At 45.2% G+C, this 26,549-nt stretch overlaps 1 protein-coding gene across 1 annotated transcript in view; it reads left to right on the top strand.

Annotated features, from left to right (window-relative positions):
• PPP6C (protein phosphatase 6 catalytic subunit) overlaps positions 1-26,549 on the top strand; it is a 135,267-nt gene that overhangs the window by 91,266 nt on the left and 17,452 nt on the right. Inside the window, exon 4 of the mRNA XM_078646061.1 lies at positions 20,891-21,032. Within this exon, the coding sequence (XP_078502187.1) occupies positions 20,891-21,032 (142 nt within the window). The remainder of the gene's footprint in view (positions 1-20,890; positions 21,033-26,549) is intronic.

The following is a 26,549-nucleotide window of genomic DNA, read 5'->3' as shown; positions in this document are numbered from 1 at the left end:
CTGCTTTGCTGCCTTGTTGGCCTGTTACCTTGGGGGTGCTGACCACGGTTGTGCCATTGTTTACCCACACTGTTTTCTATGCCTGGGGGCTTCACGTCTTTTCTTCTCTGCTCCTTGAAGTGCCCCTTGCCTGCCCCTGGAGGTGTCTTGGGTGGACTCCACCCACCTCTCGCTCCCTTCTGCTGTCGGCTGTTGGACCTCTGGCTCCCCTTCACTCCTTTGGGCCGCTCCTTAAATGCTGGGGCCGTTCACAATGGGGGAAAACGATCCAAAGCAGCCCAAGATTGCCTTCGAGCTCCAGAAGTCTTCTCGCCTGTTATCAACGAGGAGGGCTCCTTGACCTGTGAGGACAACCTTAACACCATCATGCTGGACGTTAAGTCCACGGTGACGGGTATTGCCGCCCAGCTGCACCAACTCTCAGCCCGCGTGGACACAGTGAAGGCTCGTGTCGACTCCCACGACAATCGGATTCTTCACGTGGAAACCAGGGTCTCTGACGTTGAAAATGCCGCCACACAGGACCGGCAGAAACTTCTTCAGATGGACTAGACCTTCGCCATAATCCGGGATAAGAACGAGGTCTTGGAGGCCCGCTCCTGGCAGAGTAACCTCCGCATTACTGGCCTTCCGGAATCCACAAACATTTCCAGGATGGAGGATTTCGTGGAACAGCTGATCAAGGAACTCTTCGGTGATGTCTTATCCTCTGTTTTCATCGTGGAGCGAGCTCATCATTCTCTTGGTCCCGTCCTGGCCCCGTCCTGGCCCCGGTCTGCCCCCACGTCCCATTATAGCTAAGATTTTGAACTACCGAGACCGGGACGCTATCCTCCGTGCTGCACTTGACAAGGGCACCATGACTCACCAGGGTACCCCGATTATACCCTTGCCGTCCAGGCCGCACGGATGGCAAACGCATCCTACGAAAACACGAGGTCTCATTCACTGGCCTATCCGGCAAAGCTCGAGTCCGCCAAGGAACAAAAACACTCGTTTTCCCTGACCCCAGAGAGGCCCTGGCGTTTGCCAAGAGATCGGACAAGGATGCCCGCTCCTCCCCCTCTATGTCTCAACACAATGGGACTGGCCGCCTCAGTGACAATGACTGAGAAGTGCACACATTACTGGTTTACTGACTTTCCCCCTTTTGGTTGATATCTGACTACTCCACTGCTTGGCCACCCTGCTCCCCCGCAGGGGTGTACGCCTAGCCCTGCCCTGCCCTCACGGGATGATTCCCCCGTCCTCCAATGTTCTTCACTCTCCTAGTTGTGGGTTCCTGGGTTGGGGTGGGTGGTCTACTCAGCCTGTTTGGGGGGGGTTGGAGTGGGTATGGGGTGGTCGGGGTCCTCTGGTCTGTGGTTGTTCTTTTGGGGTGGGGGAGGGAGAGTTGGGGGGTGGGGGGGCTGCGGGATGTTTTGCTCCTCTATTGAGGTGGCGGCTTCAGTCTGCTGCCGTGTTGTTGATCATTATTGTTTATGCATGCTTCACCATTGACACTGTACTGTGCTTATCGCTTTGGCTATTTGCGTTTGACTTTGTAGGCTACGTTCCACTGTGCTCTTTGACTTGCTCTGCTCCTGTTATATGAGCTTGGTTTGTCGGTCAACCTGTTGCTCTCCTGGTCCCCTTCTCTCTCAACATACCCCCCCTTTTCGCAGTCTGTCCTGTGTTGGGCTCTCATTATTCATTGCAGTGTTTTGTGCCCTGGGCCTTTCCTGCCCGTAGATTGCTTGCGCGCCTCTGTTATTGCCCCGATCGCATATCCCCCCCTGTACGCCGATCTAGGGTGTTTGGCCCCGCCCCCCCGGTCTGGGCCACTTGCTGTTGCCTTCCTCCCCCCCCCGCCCCTAGTCTCCATCTGCGCTGTGCTCCTTTGCGGGGCTTTGCGCCCACGCTGTGTGGTATGGTGTTCGTTATTGCTTCCCTATGACTGATGTAGTATGCTAGCCCTGGAATATTCGGGGCTTGAATGATCACCGCAAAGCCCGCCTGATCATTGCACATTTACAGCGCCATAAAGTGGACATATGTCTTCTGCAGGAGACGCACCTATTGTCGGGGACCATCTCCAGGCTCCACTCTAGGTACTGGGGGGAATCCCATTCTGCCGACTTACTCCTCGTACGCCAGGGGCGTCTCTATCTTGATAAGGCGGGGCCTTCCTTGGCAGACTGACAGGGTGATCCTTGATCCGGACGGCAGGTATGCGATTCTTCATGGCTTACTATTGGCACAACCTGTTAAGATTGCCGTGACCTATGGCCCCAATAGTGACGATGCGGACTTCTTCAACCATGTATGGCACCTCATTTCCTCTTGCAGTCCCGCGGCGATCCTTTGGGGGCAGGGACTTAAATGTCACCCTATCTGCGAATTTGGACCGGTCGGGTTCCAGTACATCTCATCCGGACGCTGCTGTAGCCCTTTCATCTATTCTGACCAATAATGCTCTTTACGACGTTTGGCGCCACTTCTATCTTGATGTGCGGGAGGGCACTTGCTTCACTGGTGCGCGGGGCTGCTGGTCTCGTATAGATTTTTGGCTTACCTCCCCGGACGTCCTTTCTTGGCTCTCTGACGTGAAGCACATGGCGTGTACCTTTTCTGACCATTTGCCAGTCCAGGACCGTTTCCGCCCTCCACATTCCCTACGACGGGCCTTTTCGTGGCACCTTCCCCCTAACGCTCTCCGGGACTCTGTCTTCTGTGCAGAAATCCAGACCGCGATCACCAACTACTTTGACCTCAACGCGGGCTCGGTTGAGTCTGCTTCCACCCTCTGGGAGGGGTTTAAGGCCGTCATCCGTGGCGAGTTTATTTCGAAGCAGGCAGGTGTCTTTCGATCTAATAATGCCACTTTGGCAAAGCTGGAGGGGGAAATCAAGACCGGTCTACCGATTGAGCTGTCGATCGTCTTGCCATTACCTTTGGTTATAAGAACTCTCTTTAGATTCAGTCATAGAGCCACAGATTGCCGGTAATATTACCAAACAACAACCAAGTCCCTAGATAAGAATTTCCACGACGTGAGGACCCAGAATATTCCGGACGACTTGATATCAGTCTCATGTCCGCACCTTCTGGTATCTATCAGCCTTTGGATAATATTGGTTTTAAAACATTCGTGACAATCTATATTATTGTGTATTCCATCTCAGGGACCTCAAGTTTAAAAGAGTCCTCCCAAGGGGTCACCATCACAAATATATGTTGTCATGAAGAAGGGCTTACGAGTCAACAACACAAGACCGAAACGTCGAATGTTAAGTCCATCTCATTGTTGGCTATTAACCACACATTTGACACCTACTAAAATTAGTAGGCTTATGTTATGATTTTGCTTTTGATTGGACTTGTATTCGGATGTACAATAGGACAATTAATTTACTCCTTTGACATTTGAAGCTCTGATTGAATCTGTGATCTATTTTGTACCCTTTACATTTTTAAAACATTTTTGCATTCATAAAAGAATCTTTTTTTCATAAAAGATTACCCGTGTTGCTATATTCTTTCATATTCTTTCATGTGATCGTTCATTGTTGATCTCACTTAATAAGTGTTTTGTGATTAATCAAGTACAGACCCCAATGCGGTAAAGTCAGAAGAACGTACCATTTATGGGTTTTAATCTGACGTCTGTTAATCATTTATTCGTTTGAAATAAATTCCCTTGCTGGTATCCGTTATTTAACCTTCACTACTATGGCATTCTATTTGGCGGAGGGGCACGGTCTGATTAACCCAAAACAGGCCCATAAGGTATCATGGCTTCAATAGGTTAAAGAAACACTGTCAATATTGGGCTTTGATTCCCTCTATACATTCATGTCAGTCAATTCCTAAAGCTAAAATTAAATCTCGCTATAGTTGGCACTGGGAAAATAAAAGATATGCACAAAATTGGGTCAAAAGCACGGTAGCTATATACCTGGGGCTCCCCACAATTGCTGATGAAGTAACTTCATATCTGTCTTTCGTAACAAATAGCCAGCATCAATATATACTGGTGCGATTTAGGTTAAATCTTATCCCGTGCATGCTGGGTTTTCTGGCGGGTGTGTATTCAATTAATGATCTGCCCCTCTGTTCATGTGATGCTACATCCCTTCAATCAAATTTGCACTTTATATTCTTTTGTAAATTTTATATGTATGAACGTAAAAAGTATATTCGTCCCCTTTTGAGGAAATATAGCTTACAACAATATCGCCCAGCTCTGACTTTTTTACAAATGCTCTCCGACCCTTATGTATGCTTCTCTTTTGCTTCCTACTTATGTATGGCTCTATCAACTAAGAGATTGATTGCCTTTTAACTCTATTTTAAACAGACTTGGCGTTTTTTGCACTTTATTTTGTGGTCTGGATGAATTTAGTATGGTGTAACAGTTTTTTTTTATCTCGGTTGTAGGAGAGTAGGATCTGCTTACTATGGTTAACCCCACTTTTTGCTGTGTTTCACCGGTTTTTCGACTTTAGTCTAGCTGTGGCCCTGCTAATCAGGACCACAGCCTAGCTGTTCTCTCTCTAAATTGATTAACTGTACATTAGGTACACTCCAGATTGGTTACTGGGTTATTCTTGTGATACCCTAGTATATGGTACCTTAGGTACCAGGGGCATAGGTACCCCAGAGGCCTACTAGGGGCTGAAACATGCATTATGCCACCCCTGGGAAGCCTTCCAAAATGGCACCACAGGTCTGCACTTGCAGCCTGGGTAAGGTGGTGTAAGCACCCCTTACTTAGATACAGTATACCCATATCTACCTTTTAAAACCGACATCTATAAACCTATAATTCACTCCTATGGCAGGCCTTGACAATCCTGAAGGCAGAGTGCTTGGTTTTGTGTGAGAGGGTGCCCTAGCATGAGCTGAGCCCCTCTGCAGAGGCCTTTAGCTATCACGAGAGACGTGGAACCGGAACTCCAGGACACCCTGCACATTTGTTAGTGCATCTACTTCCTGAGCTCTCCCGAAGTTGTGCATTGAGCTACTTGTAGTCAAAGCCCTGAGCACCTTTTGCATCGAAGATTGTGGGCCTACACTCCACGAGTGTTCCGTGGGCCTGCTTTCAGCATTTCCGCTTGAGGCTCCTCGCGATCCCTAGCCCGTTGGCTAGTGGGTCCCCACGAATGACAATCCTTTGTTTCTTGGGCTTCCCTGGTTGCTCCAGACGTGCCCTGACTCCCCTCCGAAGGGTGAGTCCCACAGACCTTGCTGGTCTGCTCCGAAGCCAATTTTGTCATCTTGCATAGGTTGCTGTTGCCAAGGCTTGTTGGGTCCAATCCGGATACCGACTTTGCAGCACTTGACATCCTTCGTGGGAGAGCTCGAATCCAGCTCCTGGTCATCGTCGACGCCTCCTGGTCCTCGTGGTTGAAGAGTCGAGCTTCACCTGCATCACTTGAAAGCACGCGACATCGGCTGGCATCTTCTTGTCGCCATCCTGGTCACTGGCTAGTGACCCAGACTCTGTCCCCTCTGCTTTCAGGTTCTTCAGATCTCCAATCCACCCTTGGATCCATCCGGACACTTTTCTCCTGGTTGCCTGCAGCACTTCTTTGCAGCTCTCCATTGGAAACGGTGAAACCTGACACGAAAAGACACCTATGCACCCGGCTTCCTTGGGTGAGGTAACACGAGTACTTTGGTGCTCCCGTGGGTCTTGACTCTCTAAGTTTCCAGTACTGAAGGGCATTTACCGTAGTCCACTCCTAAGTGTCCTTAAACTTTAACTTTGTAACTTTAATTTCCCCCATAGAAGTCAATGGTGATTCGCGGCTGTGTTTAGACACTGCACGCGTCCCCCGTATGTCTCCTGCGTCCCTACCTTGGTTGGTTCCTGGTTGCCCTAGCAGTTCTACAGGCCCTAGGCCTTGTCTCCATGCGTAGAGCGCTACTTATACCACTTTCTTAGTGTATGGTTTGTGAGGCCCCTAGGGCAAAACGTATACTGTGCTAATTTAGTGTGTGTTATTTAAGTTCCCGTATTGTACTTTTACTTCTAGCCTCATAAAGAGACTAGAGGGGTGTGTTTAGAATAAATACATATATTTTATATATATATACCTGGTGTGGTTCTCCTTTCATTTGATTATTCAAGGGATTATAGACTGGTAAAACAAGCTGCTTTTACATTCCTTCAAGACTTAGCCTGAAGGCTACTCTCCACAGCTACCACTAGGATAGCTTTCTATAAAGGTTGTCTAAACCTACCATCAATAAGGGTCGTTTGGACTGGTGCAAGGGGCCCTCTAGAATAGTGGACATCATATGCCAGGCCAACTTCTCACATCAGTCTTTTTATCTATGGTTTTTTTCTGTGTTTACCTGTTTTTAAATCTATTGGATCTGTAATGTATGATTGAATATGTATTTTATGATGAGATATTTTATGATCTTATTCACAAAGATCGATGGAAGTTAAATTGAGTGATGGTAGGGAATGCTTTCACGTTTTGTTAGATTGACTAAAGTTGAGGTAAAGGTAAAAAAAATAGGGGAAAAGCTCATGAACTCTGCATCCTATGCCTGTCTAACAACTACCACGTGTACAGTGTCACTAATTTTTGAAGATACCAAAAACCACTGAAAAGTCATAAGAGGATTAAACTCTGAGGTAGGGGAACCTTCCAAGTTATGCTGCTGCGACACCAGGGCAGAAGGAAATGTCAAGGGGAACTTCTGCCTACACCTCCGCTCTTTCAGTGATCTTATTACACTGTTATGAAATATTAAGGAAGAAACAAATTACAAGTCTTGTCAGGATTGTCGTTCAATAGACAATAGAGGCGCCAGGTTCACGATCAAGATCAGACATTGAGGACCCTGACTTCCTCGTATTCAGTGTCAAGGAGGTCCCAATCTTACTCCTGGACATTTTTAACATGTATGCTGTATACTTTGAAATTCTGATCATGTTGCCATCAACCTTTATGTTGTCTGTGTATGGCGAAGAGGGGTTTGACTATGGATCTGTGGCCAAAACAAAAGCAGCATCCCCAAACTCTCCTTTATCAGCAGCTTCAAGCATGTCTATACCGAAGAGACAACTATAGATAGTGCCAGCTATTTGGATTTTGGCTACTGAGGAATCTGGGAAGCAGACCACTCTCTCACAAACGCCAAGTAAGCGTAAAACAACTCCTGCACTATCTGGGCTGATTATTATATCCAGTTGTTTGCCGCCCTTCCCCAATTAGTTGCCAAAGTAGTGAACCTCATAACTTGAAATTTGATAAACCAGGCCCTTGGACCTCTCCTTGTCCACGTGGGGTCATCATTTGGAGTTGTACCCTCGGGTATTGACACAGCGGCCTCCTCACCAAATTCAAAATATTTTCCTATCCTGGTATACATTTTTGTTTTTTAAAAAGCCATCTTTAGGTTCCTCCTGTAGGAACTCTGTGGTGCATCTGTTTCAATGTTACTGAAAATCAGGATTCCCAAGAGTAATGCTCTCTTATCGCCCAAAATTGCTTGCTAACACAGAAGCCAAAATATTAGATGATTGATTGATCAAAGTAGTGGGCACTCTGGTGAATCTGGACCAATAAGGATTAATGCCGGGATGTAGCACATACATTATTTCTTATGCAGAGAGTTGGTCCTGGCGTAGATCATGAAATTGAGGGACATGATGCGTTGGTCATAGTTGATTTTGAGAAGGTATTTGAATCAGTGAGATGGCCATCCTAAATCAGGTTTTGGGCAGGAGGAATTTCAACCCTCACTTATTCAAATATCTTCAGGTGCTTTATTCCTCGCCCTGGGCTCAGGTCTGTACTTTGTTGAAGCCATTTCTCACGGAGTGTGGCACTTGACAGTGGTGCCGTCTGTCCCTTCCTTGCTGTTTGTTCTGCTGATCAAGGCAGTGGTCGAGTGACTATGAAAGGTGCGCTGCTGTGGAGTTTTTGATGGGAGGGGGGCATTAAGGAGTCACACCCTGCTGTATATACAGCACGCTCCATTTTATTAGCAAACCCAACTTACCTGGATCTGGATTAAAGCACCTTCTAAATGTATGTGCAGGGGCCTCAAGACTGGTCAATTGATTTAAAGTTTACACTAGTGCTGCTACAGGGAGGCCTGGCAACTAGCTGGCAAAATATAATGTGCACTCCGAATATTCAAATACCTAAGCATGTACGTCTTAAGTGACACTTGAAGTGTTGGGTACTCAGTATGGTTATACTTGTAGCAACAATCTGGGGAGAAATGCAGGATGGAATACTTTGCCACTCTTGGTAATTGGAAGAGTGGCTACCAGGTTATTCTATATGATACAAGTCTACTAATATAACATTGCATAGGGCTTTTTTCAGGGATCGCATGCAAATGTGTATGGTGAATAGGCTGAGAGTGGCAGGTGTTCAGCTTTTATTACTGGGCTGCACAGATGCTACTCATCAGCGACACCCTCCTTGGGGACAGAGATGACCTGGCTTAGTGACTTCAGGTCGACTTATTGACCATGGGGATAGTTCTGCTATGTGGTGTGGTTGCTCCTCTCTCACTCCCCTGGCTCATAAGGGTCCCCTTACAATGATGGTGAAAAATATTGAAATGGTTTAAATATTACAGTAATACCATAGGGAAGATCTCATTATGGGAAGGAACGCGACTTACCCACCAGACGAGAGTTGTGGTTTTGAGCAGTGGGACCTGGACGAGACCAAAAACTTGGTTTTTGTGGACTGGGATTCATACGAAATCTTTTTTGACGACCTGAGTATCAATTCACACTTTAAAACTCCAAGTCCTGTCTTTATTTGCAGTTGCAATATGCAGCAGAGGCACAGGAGCTGGCACTTCACCCCCTATTTGACTTGACACTTGAATCTTAAAGAAACAGTTAGTTATAGATACCTTACGTTAGAATTACCCCCAGGCGTCAGACTGGGTACGGGAAGTTTTTCATCAGCAGTACCCCTGCGTGTCGAAAGGTGGCATCGGTCGGCTCCGTGTTAGTCGTTGGCGTTGTGCTTGCCGGGATGATGTCGCGGTGGTGACTTAGAAGCCCCCCTAGCGCGCTGACATCAGTACTTTCTTTTTCTGCGCCAGCCACTGCAGATCCGGAGAGAACGGTACCTCCAGTCACTTTTTGACTGACTTTTTGCCGACTTTTGTCGACACCGTTTACGAGTCTTCAACTCCTGGTGCACGTCAGAGATGTCCAGCTTCAAGGCTTGCGGTTCCTGTAGGTGACTGATGTCGGTGACTGATCCTCACCGCGAGTGCCTGTTCTGCCTGGAGCGCGACCATGACCCCAAGTTGTGTTTCGACTGCCGTACCATGAATCTGAAGTCTTTGCGGCAGCGGTCCGAAAGCTTCTCGAGGCCCGGCAGTCTGCTCCATGCCGTTTGAGGTACTGGTCACGTGGGAGGTCGAAGAGTTATCATCATTCATCTTCCAAGTCTTTGCACTCTGGGTCAGGTAAGTCGAAGCCCAAGAGGAAGCCGAAGAAGCATTGTTGCTCTTCGACATTTTCCCAGTCCGGTGGTCAACACTACGAGGGATGCAAGTGGTGCTCCTCCTGCGACTCCGCTTGCGGAGACCGAAGGGTCAACTGCGGGCTTCACTCCCTTCCCGGGATCTGGAGCGACCCCTGCCCAGCTTTGTCAATTTAAAGAAGGAATGCATGCCATCTTTGGTCAGCCAACTCTGACGTGCCTTCGGATCCCGCGGATTCAGTTGTGGGCCCTGGGCCTTCGACGCCAGCGACTCCGGCACCGCAGGGTCCCCTTGCATCCAGGCCTGGACCGGATTGACGCCGGTCGACCTCATTACACCTCCCTGACACCTATTCCACCGGCACCATGTCCTCTGCAGATGCCGGTTGTGTCCCCAGCCGGCGTCGACCCCGCGCCTCCATCCCGATGCAGACACAGAGCCGGACTGGCTCAGACTGGTACGTTTGTGCTCTTGTTCTACCCTGGCTCTTTTAGACCAGATTGGGAGCCAGAGGAGTGTGAGGAGGACTGGTAGGGGTCTAGAGACCCTTTAACTGACCGGTTGGGCTATGAACCGGACTGGAGAGAGGAACTGGGTGAAGCCAGTGTTTTGGATTCCTCAACAGACCTTGGCTTGTTGTCTCCTCTTTCCGTGGCTACGGAGGAGGGAGCATCTTACACTGGTGTTGCGTAGGGCGGCCGAGGCTCTCAACCTCGAGCTACTTACAGTGGCAAAGACTAGAAAAAATGGTTAGGGGTTCTGCCCACCTCACCCTCCCGTACCTGAGCAGGAGACATCCAAAGATGAAAAAGTAGAAACAAATGGTACTGAAGGGATCAATCCACTTTTAATTATCAAACAAGATACAATTAATTGTCTTGTGATTTGCGAATTATACGCAGCGTAAAAATATATTAATTCATATACACATATATGAGCGAACAGCCAGAGAGGCACATTGTAAACAAATAACAGTCTATATACAACACATCAGATGTACATTATATACAAATACACAAAACACTTACAATATCAAAAACACTCTCTGTACCCTTGAGACAAAAAAATATTTATATACACCAATTTACATATGTACCTCCTCTTAATTTGGGGTGGAGTACACAACAAAATGGTAGTCCCAAAAACAAAGCACCAGGGGGTTGACTTATCAACCTAGCCTACATTTGTGTTGGTGCACCTAGGAAAAAATCAAATCTTCCTTAAATTTTTACAGGGGACTCAGTTCAAAGCATAAGGTGTCGACGCAGTCGCGTTTCAGCCAGATGATATAGGCTTCATCAGGACATGGGTACTATTCTTCACGGCCCTGGCTAAACCTCGGGCTGGTATCGCCGGCTCCCTCACAACCACCCAAAGGGGTGGGGTAGGAACCACCGTCTCGGGTCTCTTCCCGTAGACTCTTTATATCTTCACAGTGTCCGCTCAGATAGAGAAAAATATCTGAAGTGGCTCAAGTCTCGCAGTCTTCCTTCAACATCCAAACAAGGTCGGCGGCACGTAACCTCAGTGCTCGCTACAACGCCTCTCCAGCCAAACCACCAGAGAAAAAGGAGGGAGCATCTTACACTGGTGTTGCGTAGGGCGGCCGAGGCTCTCAACCTCGAGCTACTTACAGTGGCAGTAAGGACTAACCTCCTGACAGGTGCTTCAACCGGCAGCGAGCTCTTGGGAGCACTTGCTACCATTTAATGAGGCCCTCACTGACATCCTTTTGGGCACCTGATCCAGGCCCAACACAGAGGCTCCTGTGGATAGGATGATTGCCGGACACCTCCGCCCGGCTCCGGGCGACCCCACTTTCCTCTCCCAACACCCCACCCCTGAGAGCTCAGTGGTCCAATCCTCCACCTCCAAAGCTCATTCCCTAACGCACCACCTGATAGGGAATCCAAAAAGCTGGACCATCTTGGGAAGATCTTTTCTTCCTCCAACTTGGGACTGCGGTCGGTAAAGACCTGCATGTCTGTTGGGCCGTTGCATCCACTCCGTGTGGGATACGGTAGCGCAAGTGCTGCCTCAGTGTCCGGAGGAGGCCGCGGTTTCCTGTGCAGTTGCTGAAGGGAGAGACGCAGCAAAGTTTCCCATCCGCTGTGGACTGGATACCGCCGACTCACTAGGCAGGATAATTTCCACGTCTGTAGCCCTTCGACGCTACGCCAGGTTGAGGTCGATTGGTTTTTCAAGGGATGTCCAATCCACCCTTATGGTCAGTTGCGGTCGTCTAAACGCCTTTCCGCCTATACTACTCCTGCCCAAAGTGCTGAAGATCAAGCGCGACCAGGCCCAAGTCATTCTTTTGGCTCCGGATTGGGCACAAAGAGTCTGGTATCCCGAGCTCTTACACATGGCCATCGATCCTCCGATCAGACTGCCTCTTCGGGAGGATCTTCTGTTGCAGCAGCAGGGGACAGTCCTCCACCCGAACCTGTCCAGCCTCCACCTCCTTGCGTGGAGATTAAGCGGCGGCAGTTGACGTTGTTTGATCTGCCTCCCTAAGTCAGTGATGTTATCTTGGCAGCCAGGCGTCCCTCCACTAAGACAGTATACGCCTGTAGGTGAAAAAATGTGTGGCATGGTGCGCAGCAAAGGCTGTGGATTTCCTTTCTGCCCCTCTTTCTGAGGTTCTCTTGTTCCTTCTTTCTTTGGCACAGCAGGGCCATTCTCTGGGCACTCTTAAGGGCTACCTCTGCCATTTCAGCCTTTCTTAGGCTTCCTGATCAGCATTCTCTTTTCAAGTCCCCTGTTGTAAATCACGTTTTTTTAAGGGCATTACTCATCTTTTTCAATTCGTAATGCCTCAGTGTGACTTGAACTTGGTTCTTACATATCTTAAGTGCACTCCTTTTTAGCCGCTACATAACTGCCCTCTCAGGCTTCTGACCTTAAAAACTGCCTGTCTGGTGGCGATGCCCTCTGTGCGCAGGGTGAGTGAGCTCCAAGCACTTTTTTCTAAGCCTCCTTTTCTGACTGTTCATCTGGACAAGGTTGTCCTTCGAACTCGTCCTTCCTTCCTTCCTTCCTTCCTTCCTTCCTTCTCAAAGTGGTTACTCCTTTCCATATTGGACAGATTATCACTTTGCCTACCTTCTTTCCGCCTCTGCTTCCATCCAAAGAAGAGAGGCTCCACCGTCTGGATCCAAAGCGTGTGCTTTCCTTTTACTTTGATTGCACGTAACAATTTCGGGTGGATGACCAGCTCTTTGTTGGCTACTTGGGCGCCAAAAAAGGCCATGCACAAATGGGCTATTTCTAGATTGGTCGTTTTGTGCATCAAAACTTGTTATTCCTTGGCAAAGAAGGAGCCTCCAGTGGGGTTGCGCGCCCATTCCACCAGGGCGACGGCAGCTACCATTGCTTTGGGACGTGGAGTCCCCTTTAATGACATCTGTCAGGCAGCTATGTGGGCATCCTTGCACACATTCACAAGACACTACTGCCAGGACAGCCAAGTCCGGAGAGATGGCTTCTTTGGCCGATCTGTTCTCCAGGACTTCCTGGTGTGAACTTAGTTCGTAGACCCACCTCTGGGGTTGATATTGCTGGGGTATCTATTCTTACTTAAGGAATCTATAACTAACTGTTTCTTTCAGATTAACAAGTTACTTACCTTCAGTAACCATATATCTGTAAGAAACATAGGTTAATTATAGATTCTTACCGCCCCGCCCATCCTCCCCGTTCTGCGAACTGACTTCTAGGGTTAAGGTCTTCCTTTCAGGGCCCTAGTTTTGTGCACCAGTGGTCAGTGTATTGCATGGCTCTGAGCTTCTGGCGTGCAAAGTTGTGTACAGAACTGACGTCCGCGTGCGAGGGTGGCGTCTAAGTAGCTACATGGACGTCATCCAGGCGACCACGACGCCAACGACTAACGCGGAGCCGACCAACGCCACCTTTCGACAAGCAGGGGTACTGCTGATGAAAAACTTTCCGGATCCAGTCTGATGCCTGGGGGTGATTTTAAGGTAAGGAATCTATAACTTACCTTTGTTTCTTACACATATATTGTTACCAAAGGTAAGTAACTTGTTCATTGAGTCCATGGGGTCTGCTGTATATAGTCGCTAGCGATAATTATCACTCACCCACTACATGACTCCAGAGACCATTTGTCTTGGGATATCGGCCCCTTCGGAAAGGAGGTCGCTGGCAATTTCAACCATTTGTTGTAGACCCAACATAAATGTTTTCACAGGGTCTGCAGTTCCCTGGAGAATGTGGAAATGAGTAAGAACCCGAATATGTATTAGATGCTATAGCACAGTAAAAGTCATCCACATTTTCTGAGTTTGCCCAGTGAACAAAGTATTGGTTGCAAATGCTGCATATTATGGGACAGTGTTGGAACTATCAATTGACTTGGACTCCGAGCTGGGACTTTTGATAATAATGGATAAGTGGCTAGTTTATTGATCTGGATGGGCCAAATCCTGGCAAGAGAGCTAAATATTGGTCCTCCTTGTGAGGACAGACATGGTTTTCTGAAAGCAATAGATGAAGGAGAACTCGTTTTTAAACAAATAAGTGCATTAATGGATGTAGTGGATCTTTTCGCATATGGCTGCCTTGAAGAACTGCTAATCATTACTGTGTTTCACATTTTTAGGACCCGATGCACAATGTATGTTTGTTTACTGATTTGCCAATTACCAGCCACTCACTCCTTTACATTGCTAAGCTCATTCAATAAGCAGTGGATGCACAACTTCAGGGTCACATCAATGCCAACCATTTTGTGCACAAATATCAGCTCCGCTTCAAATCATGCTGCAGCAGGGAGACCGCTATCTTACAAATTATAGAGGACTTTCCTGACCACAGAAAAAGAGCTCTCCTACCTCATATTACTGGACCTCTCCAGCCTCTCAATGAAACTCGTGGGAAAATACTTGCAGATGACAACATCAATGTGTCAAGTGACACCATTCAATCGTTGGTATATCGATTTTGGGATTTCATAAATATTCACCATTTGTAACTCTTTTTGTTGCGAAAGCTTAGCTCATCAGACCATAAGACAAAGTGATAAAGTGCATTGTGCGTTAGCAACATACACAAATGTTTGGATAGCATTTTCCAGTCGAACTCCTAAAGTGCAGAAGACCATATCCGGGAGCCTACAAACCCTGTCACACACTACACATAACTAAATATTGGAAAGGCCCCAAAAAAATCTGTACTTTTGTCTGCCAGCAGGGTGCAGCAAAATCTCAGGCCAGTTATTAGAATGCACTGTGCCATATCATGAGCTGATGACACACAACTGTATTTGACGGTCTCCTGTGTGGCAGACATTCTATGCTTCAAATGCTCCATGCTTCTGATTCGGATCCTGAACGACATGAAGCTTAACCAAAACAGACTAGAGTTCCTGCTGTTCAGGAAGAACAATAAGCAACAACTAGACCAAGTCTTGCTCAATGGCATGAACCTGGAAGTATTCAAACCCTAACTTTTACCCAATGCCAAGCATCTTGGATTCACCCTGAACAACGAGCCCCCCCTAAATGAACTCATTAACCAGACAACTAAGACAGACTTGTTCTTTCTGCTGAAGAATGTGAAACCAGAAAGTGACTTAAGAAATGATGTTAAAACCCTGGTACTCTTGTATATGGATGGTGATGTAAGCCCTTACTCCATGCCCTCACAAACTCCATGTTCTCCCCTTACGGACTTGCCACATTCAACAGCATGCCTCGGAGGCCTGATTAAATACGACCTCCTCATCCCCACCCTGAGGGAGCTCTATTGGCATGTTGTTTAGGAGCCCACTTCAGGAACGTCTAGTGAACTAATGGGATCAGTGTTCTGGAAAGTAGCAATGACAAGTTGACCTTGTCAGTGGCAACTTTGCAATCCTTTGTAAAGTTGACGAAATGCAACAGTCTGAGAAGATATTCATACAGAAGATACCTACATAGACAGTAGTCACTGATACTTTCTTGCTTGGCTCACAAGCACACTTTGTAGAACTGCAAAATCCAAGGGCCTAGTCTCACAAGTAGCCAAACCGCAATATTAACATGTTGGAGCTCTGAGCAGTGCTTTTTTAGGTCGAGCAGACGTACTCTCAATGCGTGAGCATTGAGAGTGTCTGTCTCGACATCTATTGTTGCCCGTTAATGGGAATGTGGACACCGATGTGGATGAGCGTTTCCTTCGCGGTTTTCACCGCGGGAGCGCGCGTCTCACCCGCGCATGCGCAGAGTAACTCTGCCATTTTTTTTTAAAAAAAATTTTTTTCCCAGCCCCGAACCGAATCAGGTATCAGAGCGCTTTACATATAGGCAGCCCCCACCCCTCTGCATGCGCACACACAGGCGAGCGCATGCACACGCAGGCACACACATACAGGCACACGGCAGACACTCGCTCACACACACCCCCCTCCCCCACAGTCACACACACGCACTCCAGACACATACACACACGCACACACACATACACAGCCCGCCCCTGCACTCGCGCGCGCGCACACATGCTCTCCCCCCCCCCCCCCCCTCCCGCTCAGCAACCCACTCACCGGCTTCATTCCTGCGGCGGCTCTCCTCAGCTGCAGGGCCCGGCAGCAGGACTCTTCTTCCCTCCTTCGGCACCTGCAGGGTAGGCTCCTGCCAGCTCCGGTGCTTCAAACGCGGCTCCGGCTCCTGCCAGCTCCGGTGCTTGAAACGCGGCTCCCGTCGCGGCTCTTCCGTTGGAGGCGGGGTAGGCTCCCGCCCTCCTACTTCCTGTTTCCTGTTGTCGCGCCGGCCTGCCTGACTTCCTGGTCGCAGGCCGGCACAGTGACGGCGGTGATTTGCGGTACTAATTAATTTAGTTATTTATGCATTTTTATATAGCGCGGACTTTACCCGAAGGCGGGATTTATTTCTTTATGTATTTATGCATTTTTTTTATTATGCCGAGTTGATTTGGGCAAATGAAGGAGCGGGCCTTTGCAAAATGAAACACAGGCTTTTTGTGCGGAATACACAATATTTTGAGGTAGCTAGAGAGAGTATTTGTTGCTTTGTTCCTCGAGGTCCGTTTTGCACTCGAGGCAGCTGTATCATGGCTCCTGTAAGCCGGCCTTTACCATTTGTCTTTACTTTTTTGCAAGTATTGCTCTAAAACCAAGGACGCTTTTAGTGAGTAAATGTTTACTTGTGACTGCTGCACACTCCTTTGCCGCGCTTCCCCTCGAAACTGCGCACACTGCCTTGCATGCCATCTGGATGGGAGTCTGTGGGTCTAAATATTTACGCCTCTGTGCAGCGATCAAATCTACTGCGACAATTAACGAGTCTAGCGCGTGCCAACATCTAGTCTTTCCTTGGAGCGCGAGAAGGGACGCACTTTGTTCCCAACGGCATTGATTACCGCGTGGCTTTCGAGAGAAGTGCCTGGTTATTGGTGCTGTGACGTGAAGTTCACCACTGCATGGCTTTTAAATGGAAACTCTGGTTGTGGCATGTGGTGGTAGTTTACAGGAAAGAGTTCCTCTGTATACAGGACACAGAGTTCGGTGTGCTCAGAATGGGGTTAATGTAAGTTGTGCAAACATAAGGGTTGGTGAACGCGGCTTGAAATGCGTTTAGAAAGAAGTCATGGAACCCACATCAAGCGGGAGTTCGTTATTGTGATGACGCAAAAGTAGTATATTTCGTAGCCGAAACCCTAGTGTGAGAGACCTCCATGTTCTGCAGACCTTGCAGATGCATATGTACTACTCGTGACGCTTGAGCACAGGTGGCAAGAAGTGCCTACAGTGTCAGCTGTTTCAGACTCGGGGGGCGTAAAAACTGAGTGGAAGGCTCAAACTAGTGCAGCACTCGGGCTCTTCAGAGATTTAAGGAGTAACAAGTCATTGGGCACTGAGTGGGCGAGGGTTTCCATGTGCAGAGCTTACAGTACAACCAGTCCTATTCAGAGGTGTTGGGAGTCCCCTCAGCACTGTTTATAGCAGCACACCATATAGCAGGGGTCTCCAACCATTTATTTACTGAGAGCTACTTACGTTCAATGAAACTCATTGAGAGCTACTAATATTATTAGTGTTGTATAAGCTCAAATTTGTTATATGTATGTTAATTCAACCAAGCAAAAGCTTTCTAATTGAATAAGCTGAGATGCTCCTGAGTGAGCTACTGTGTATGTGTGTGTGCGTGCGTGTGTGTATGTGTCTGGAGTGCGTGTGTGTGACTGTGGGGGAGGGGGGTGTGTGTGAGCGAGTGTCTGCCGTGTGCCTGTATGTGTGTGCCTGCGTGTGCATGCGCTCGCCTGTGTGTGCGCATGCAGAGGGGTGGGGGCTGCCTATATGTAAAGCGCTCTGATACCTGATTCGGTTCGGGGCTGGGGGGAAAAAAAAATGGCGGAGTTACTCTGCGCATGCGCGGGTGAGACGCGCGCTCCCGCGGTGAAAACCGCGAAGGAAACGCTCGTCCACATCGGTGTCCACATTCCCATTAACGGGCAACAATAGATGTCGTTACATGGGCAAGGTGGCACTTGTGCAAGTATCAAAGGCAAAGACATGTGAGAGGTAGCAGCCGTGTGTTGCAAGGGCAGAGTGGTGTGTGCATGTTACAAAAGGGCACCGAACACCAGTACATGGAAAATACTGCAAAAAGGCAGACCCTCCAATCACAGGCATACACTGGGAAGGCACTTCCATGGTCATGGAAAGTAGAAATTATCAGTAGTGGGAAGTCTTCCTCACAAATAGCAAGAGGACGTGAATTACTTTTGGAGGTGTCTCTGGAGGAGGAGAACTTTGAGGTCACTTTTGAAGGCCTGGGAGGAGGCGGTGGTCCGGAGCTTTTTTTTGTCCTCTCGCGGTTTGTAAATACAAAACATATTGCATTACAAATGCTATAGGTATCACATTTGCGAAAGTTATAACTATTGGCATTGTAAATGACGAAGCTATTAATTTAGCTATTTAAAAAAAAAGAAACATAAATAAAAACTTTGCCATTTACAATACCAATAGCTCAAACTTTCCTAATGCGAGACCTATTGCATTGCAAATGCTTGTTCTGAAGTAGGTTATGCTTTTTTTAGCCCACCAAATATGCTGGTTCAGACGGACAGTACAACAATTAAGTATTACCTTTGCGAAAGCGCGACAGGCTCAAGGGTGCTGTCGAGGAAAGCTCATGCCATATGATGGTGCCTGTTGTCCAGGAATATTCAGCAAACGAGTTAAGCAGATGTATGTCACGAGGCCACAAATGGGTCGTCAATGAAGAAGTTTTGCATCAGACTTCAGCAGATGGGGCTATTTGGAAGTGCATCTGTTCTCGAGTGTAGATTACTCAAAATGCTGGCACTTTGCATTAGGTATCAAAATACAGGATTTCTGTTAATTGTAGATTTGTTAAGTTAGTGAAGGCATTTCCGTACTTTTTCACCCATCCATCTCATTCAAGAAGTGAACATCAAGCTGAAATAAGCCCAAACAATATACTGGTGGCTCAAGGGAGGCCAAATTAAAGATGGTACACAAACTAAAACAGTGACTTCTGTGTAGACTAGATATCTTGATATGGTGCCACAGCTTGACATTGCTGAACTTACAGTGTTGAAGTTTTAACATTTGTCCTACATCTGGTGGCCATCAAAACCACTTTTCAGATGCTCTTTTAAAATCCCAGTAAACAAATATTTTCCAGAAGGTTTTAAAGTGTGTTCAAGAATCAGACGTCTGTCCCCTCCATGGGATTTAAATGTAGTGCTGGCTAAGTATATGGGTCCTCCCTTCAATACTGTGTGCAATTCATCCTTGCAACGTCCATTATGGGAGGTGACCTTTCTGTGGGAAATTAGTTTGCTTGTAAAATGAGCGAGATTAAAGAATCTGAAAGAAAACTGGTTTCTTAGTAGCACCAGGTTCATTCAACCAGGGGAAAACCTGTTTCTGCATCTTCTTCGGCAATATTTGCCTAGCAGAAATATGTAAACCACTTACCTGCAGGTTAGTACCAACATTTACAAGTCTGCTGTTAGACTTTCACTCCAGGATAGACACTCATGAAAGTTGTGCATTTTTGCACAATCTATTTGGTTCTTTCTGTTTGGACAGCCTGTTGTTTTCCGATCTGATGACTTTACATTGATCTTGGTTTTTGAGGTTTGAGATTGGTTTTCTTTTCAGTTTCATGAATATCTGCTAAGAACCACTGAAGTTATAGAAATGTTTGAATTCATGAACAATACTTTTTCTTCGCTGGGAACTTGAAGTCCGATGTAATGAAAGACTTTACATTTGAAAGCTTGTATGTGTTTCTTCTAATTTATTTTGAATTTTTAATATTATCAAAGAGAAATTTTTTCTGTTTTTATAAAATCCATTTAGAAAATATTTTATGGTTCATTAGTTATTTTTCTCACTTAAATACTATGACAAAAATAAAATAAATGTAACTGTAAGATAGTCATGATTAAGTTATAAATTTGAAATGTGTTTTTAAGAAAGATTTCTCTTATAGAATGTGTCCTGGGATCCGAGGTAGAGGCTGCGATATGTAGTGTTTATAGAAAAAGGGAGTGGTCCAAGGAAAATCCAAGGCTATATCAGTCTTCACGTTGTATTTTGTAAAAGAGACACACTCAAAAAAACTCTGGACCTCTTGAGTTTTAAGCAGTAAAGTCTTTAGGGGAATAGTGAGTGTGTTGACAACAGTTCTTTTATATCATAAGGCTGAATCCTTGCTCATATGAATTAAATCAAAGGTCCATTTTATGTAGATAAAGACTCTTTATTATTTTTAGTAAGAACATGAACAGCCGACACGTGTTTCGCCCCCTATGGCGATTCGCGCCAGGGCTTTTTCAAGGCTATTTACAATTCAGTTCGCTCATTGCAATTCTTCATCATTGTTTCTACAATTTTCCAACAAAACATCCGGTTTTTCAAAATATATATTTGGGGGAAAAATCCCTGAATATTGTAGTCGTGGTCGTGGTCATTCCTTCCTACACGCGGTGGTCGTGGTCATTCCTTCCATCTCTCGAACTGGAATTTCTCAGATCATTTCATGATCGTTTCCAAAACAACTTTAGCTGTTCCAAATGACTCCAAAGGTAGCATGAAACACCCCAGATATGTTAATATCGAACATCAAAGGTGTACCGGGTTAGCTTTCTCCAGACCCATATAATTCTGTTGGGCATGCTAGACTACATCACGATTTACTTGTCCTAAAGTCGTTTTATTTGCATTCTTAATAGTAAAACACTTCTGCCTCTTAAGTGGGCCAAGCACACACTGTAGAAAGAGAAAATCCTGTCATTCACAGTGGCACTTGGTGCTAGTGATATTGCTGTAACGATAATTGTATCTAACATTTTAAGTACTAAATCTAAATTGTGCAATATTCTTGAATTCTTATTTTGAGGTGTTTTTATTATTTTATTTGTGCAGGGTGATTTCGTAGACCGAGGTTATTACAGCCTTGAAACCTTCACATATCTTCTTGCACTGAAGGCTAAGTGGCCTGATCGTATAACGCTCTTAAGAGGGAATCACGAAAGTAGACAGATAACCCAAGTTTATGGGTTCTATGGTAAGTGTTTTCTTTTCCTTGGTTCTCTGATATTTGCTGTTCCTTACTCATCCAGTTATACTCAGATTGTTATTGGTTCATACAGGTTGTTTGTCATTGTGTGGTTAAATTATGCGAAAGGGTTTCCAATTATGCCCAGTCACCGCACATGTCTGTGCTTGCTCTGATGTGATTTTGTTTTACAGCATTTCTTTATTGAGTTTAATCAACTATGCAGAAGGATTACTAAACATCATGTATGCCCATTAGCGATGATACCACACAGCATATCTGCATGCAACACTATGCCCGGCGTCTCGCCAACTGGCATGAAAAGAGAAATCACTAGGGATTTACAAAGGTCTAGAAAAGAATAACAACAATCTGGTGCGTCTAGCATCCAATCCCACAGATGGGTGGTTAGTAACATGAAGTAGGGTTCCTACACTTGATGCTGCAGGGGGTAGTCCCTTTTCTGGGGGTTGGTGTGAGGGTTATAATCATGTATCTTTCAAAGCTTGCTGTGATGTCATAATGTAAGTCAAAATGTATTGTTTCCGGTTATTTAAAAACATTAAAATATATCAAGAGAAATTTAAAATAGTCTGAACAAGAATGGAATGTTAAATGATCACTACAAAGCATACGATTGCCCATTATTTTACACCATATCGTACAACCGTCTGGCAACTGCTTCTATATTAATAAAATTACATATGCAGAGACCTATGCAAGATGAAGGGCATTGTCTCTACATTTTTCCATTCAATATGAGAATCTAACTATGACTAACTTTTAGTAGAGTATTGTTCAACCGACTTTGACATTCCAAAGCGACAGTTAAGATCAACAGGACAAATTCCATTGTACATTAAAAACGCACCAAAGTTCTTATATTTACTAAATTGACAAGAGAGGAGATGTGTCGGTGACACCATTCAATCGTTGGTACATCGATTTTGGGATTTCATAAATAATCACCATTTGTTATTCTTTTGTTCCGAAAAGCTTAGATCACCGGACACCAGACCGAAAGACAAAGTGATAAAGTGCATTGTGAGTTAGCAGCATACATAAGTGTTTGGATAGCAATTTCCAGACGAACTCATTAAGTGCATAATACGATATCAGGGAGCCTACATAACTTGCCATGCACTAGACATAGACAAATATTGAAAAGGCCAAACAAATCTCTAATTTTGTCTGCCAGCATGATGCTGCAAAATCTCAGGCCAGTCAATCGAATGCACTGTGCCATATCATGAGCCGCTACACCAATCATCAACTGTACTTGGGCTAAATTTGAGGAGGTGAAAACAACCTGCAACTTTAACCGCCCTCAGTAGTCATGTTCATTATCTTGTAAGCTTCCCTGAGAACTTTCCCAAACCTGTCCGAGAGCTGTACATTTACTCCATTAAGGCACGTGGATATGGCTTTTTTACATTGGTTTATGCCTAAATTAGGAAATACTGGTTTAAACCATGGTGTCAATATGGATATTAGTGTCTGCTAGTTTAAGCAACTGTTGTTGATTTTTGCATTTGCCTTCATTTCTGCAGTCATATTGAGGAAAGTAAATTATCAAGCTTCAAAATGTATTATTCTGGTTTGAAAAAGGTTCATTTATTTTAGTTTATTTTCCCTTCTACTAGTACGCAATTAAAAGTTTTGGAGCTCATTTCATGCCAGTTAAGACGTGTTAATTAGTAGTGTTTTGGGCTGTCCAGAGGCTATTTACCGAGGGTGTGAAAACCGTGTTCTAGATTGTCTGTCTGATATGCAGAGCCTTCTGTCTCTGAGGACATTTTCGGTGGCAAGTACCATATCATGGTCTGTTTTTTTTTCGTAAAAGCAGGTTAAAAACTTCAAATGGCATCACTCGCCAAAACAGATAAGTTGTACTCGCTCAATAGGTACTCCCACTTACAAAACTATTAAATGAGCTGCATATCAAAAATGTATTATGCTGTTCATTGTCACTACATCTAAAAATCAACCTTCTTATAATTTTTTGTCTTCAGTTTTTATAGAACGTGCTACGTTCTTGTCCAATTTTCAAAGCAAACAATCTGAGTTGATGAATGAACATTAATGAATCCACTCCGCACTAATGCACCTGAATTAGCGGTTTCCCATTTACAAAGGATGGCTAACAATTCCTAAGCAGCTCTAAAAGGATATTGATTCTACAGAAAACTTTAGCTAAATAAAATGTAACACATAAGGTCTAATATGGGTCATTGCTGATCTTTCTCAAAGTTGGTCCATGCCTGAAGAGGTTTGCATGTTCACAGAGTACATCCATCCGTATGGAGCCACTTCCCTTAATGGTGTTAATGTAATTAACAAATGCCTCCTAGGTTCATTGTAAAACAGCATGATGTTCACAATATCTTCAGTTCTTGCCAAACCACAAGGGCAAATTTCTGATGCCTTGGGCTCAATTGTTTCTTTAGTTTCTTTAAATAGTGAATAGTGGAGACTGTTTTAGTGCTAATCTGGTAAACAAATGTCTTTCTGTAGCTTTGGAGTAATATGGTTTTCTGCATGCTAAGTATGATATCTGAATACATGTCCGTATAGTACAGTGGTCTTCAAACGTTTTAATGCTGCCTCTCCAGTAAAGAATTAAAGTTAATCAGGCCCCCCTCAGTTTTTTCACAATGATTCTATTAAACTGGAAATGTTTAAATATGTCTCGACTTAAACACAAGATCTATTTAAACATACAGTTAAATTCCGTTACCATTTTTCCCGGCTAGGATGTAAGTGACAAAAGAAGCTAGTGATGGCCCATTGCAGAGTGGCTTATTGCTGGTAACTTTTCCCCACCGCTTAGAACAAAACAAAGCACTGCGATCAGCCTAATTTTGGCAAGTGCCTTTCACCCCTCCCTGGGATCACTTGAGGGCCCTCCATGGGGGACTCACCCCCAAGTTTGAAGACCCCTGGTATAGTAGTATACTTAATGACTTGGATATTTTTTAGGTTGAGCCTATTAGATAGCGAACGCTCTGTCTGTTTCAAGAACATACATGGCCCTGGAGCCCGCCCATTGCTTACCATTGGTTGGCTTTTCTATAACTCATTGGCCTGATTCTTCTTCATGTTCCTTCTGAGTGTTGTATTTGTCCCTTCCATGAGCATAGCCTCTTTCCTTCCCTTTTGATTGACTGGCTTCTATGCTTCTACTGCTTGCTTTTCAAGCACTGCTGTTCTTTTTCTTCAGGGTTAAGCATTCCACTGGAATGCATGTGTTGTTCAGCTTTTTCTCCCCCTGTACTCAATGTTGTTGTGTCACCAGTGTGGCTCTCCCAACCCTCCTTCATGTTGTGCTCACCCTTGTGTGCTTTCCCCTGTTGCTTTTTCAGTTGTTTACCTCTCTCCCATTGTTCTCTAACCTGTTGCTTCTCCGCCTTAACCGACCACCATATGCTTCCCCCATGCGCCCTCCTACTCTCAACAGTTGATTCTACCCCCACCTACCATGTTGCTTCCCCCACCTGCGCCCTCTTCTCTTGCCCATTGCGACTCCTTCTCACCCGACCCTCCATGTCACTTTGTCACACCCGCTCCCTCCTCTTTCATCCATTGCTTCTCTATCCCAGTGTTACTTCCTCCCAAACACACCCTCCGTGTTGCTTCACCCTCTGTTACTTCCACCAAACTCTCCTAACCCCTCCCTCCTCCACAGAAACGTCTTTGGGCTACTTACAAAGTTGTTTTTTTTTTTTAAACCAATCTAAATTGGTTAATGGAAAATAAATGCTTTTGTCGTTTTGTAGGTGCACACATGTAAAGTACACACGCCTACAATATGACTCCGCTGCTGCGTCACAGCTCCTTTTTCATTATATCTTGTTTTTTAACCTTGGCATCGTCCATATTTCCCAAAGGCAGGACCTGTTGGCTTTGCAAATGTTTGGTCTGGAATATGGGCTGTATGTGCTACATTCATGATCGTTTTTACTGACAAACACAAAGGCTAAAATGATGGTCGGTCTCCTAATATTAAAAAATCTACCTATTTTTAATGCCAGAAAACAATGAACTTCACCAGTTGTATGTAAATGACCCAAGTATAACTTGCATCACCATAGATTGGATATGTCCTCATTGTTTTAATATGTGAGGTCATAAGCTCTGCATTGCAGTGGTGTAAGTTATACTTGGGTCATTTTCATATAACTGGTGAATTAAATTGTTTTTGGGTTTTTTAAATCGTTTAAAAAAAAATATTTTAGAAGTCCTACGTATAGCGTAATTTATTTTTTGTATTTTTTTTGCGTAAAGTAATATATTACGCTACGTCTGCGGTCATCACCCCTCAGGAGGTCACGCCCCGTGCATGCTATGCACCCACACAGCGTTGTTCTTCTGTTTTTTTCTGCGCTGTTTATCGTGGGACTACACAGGGCCTGCTGGTTCCCGTGGGAGTCCCACAGGTCCGAAGCAAGCTACAATAGTATATATTTTACATTTTGGACTGTTGTGGGGGTCCCTATGGATCATCTCCAAAAGGTTGAGGGTATCCCTGCCTTGTTCCTTTCAATATTTTTTAAAATTCTATTTGCTTTAGCGCTCTGGTACAGAGTCCCCGAATTCTGTAATGGCGACCACAATATTTCTCCTCACAGGACCAGCCAATCGAAATGGTTTATTTTAAATTTCAGTCCCACAGGACTACTGCTGCACTAGATGTCACTATTTTTTATACTATTAATTTCTTTAAAACGGCTGAACACATTTGCACCAAATCACAAAAAGCTCACATTCTGAGTAAAGAGCTAACTTGCTGCCAAAACTAGTGTAATGCTGTGTAACTGCTTTCTGTATAGTTTTTCAATTTTTTTTATGGAACTTGCATGGTTATGGTAGGGTAGTGTTTTAGGACTCCACCCCGCTTTCTCAGCCCCTGCTTGAGTGAAGATTGTCCCCCTCTGATGTGAAGATCAGTCAACAGTGCAGAAGTTATAAACAGCAGAACAAAAAAACACTTCATATGGAATCTCTATCTTTCGTATAGCTACACAGTCAAGACTGCCACTGTGCTATATATATAATAATCAACAGTTAGGCCTGTTGTCAAATTGGGCTCCTCTTTGAGCCTGGTTTTAAACCATTGTAACTCTAGCATTGGACATTTAGTCAAACCCAACCACACAGGAGTAGCAAAATTACATAATCTCTGTAGCACATCAAGAATTCTTGTAAGAAAGTTGTTCTCCATAATCAGAACAGCCTTTGACTTTACAGGTTAACACTCCACTGTACTATTCCTCATGCTCTTGCACGTTTTAAGAATTGCCTTATTTGATTTGTGTTAATGGTAATTTACGTTATTTTCATGTTGCCAGCATAAATCTGTCAATCTGATTCCGTGAAAATTCTACGATGTCAGATTTTCACCTTTCCCATCGCTCAGTACATATTGTTTTTCAGATTGCCTTTCCTGGCCCATTCCCATCACTTTTAAAATGCTGAAGTTTTATCTTTGTAAAACATTATATGTATGCACTATCGGAGAATGCTTGG

Source organism: Lissotriton helveticus, chromosome 5_1, assembly GCF_964261635.1.
Source record: "Lissotriton helveticus chromosome 5_1, aLisHel1.1, whole genome shotgun sequence".
NCBI lineage: Eukaryota > Metazoa > Chordata > Amphibia > Caudata > Salamandridae > Lissotriton > Lissotriton helveticus.
Note: the sequence above shows the minus strand (reverse complement) of the source record. Positions and strands in the feature narration are given on the sequence as shown.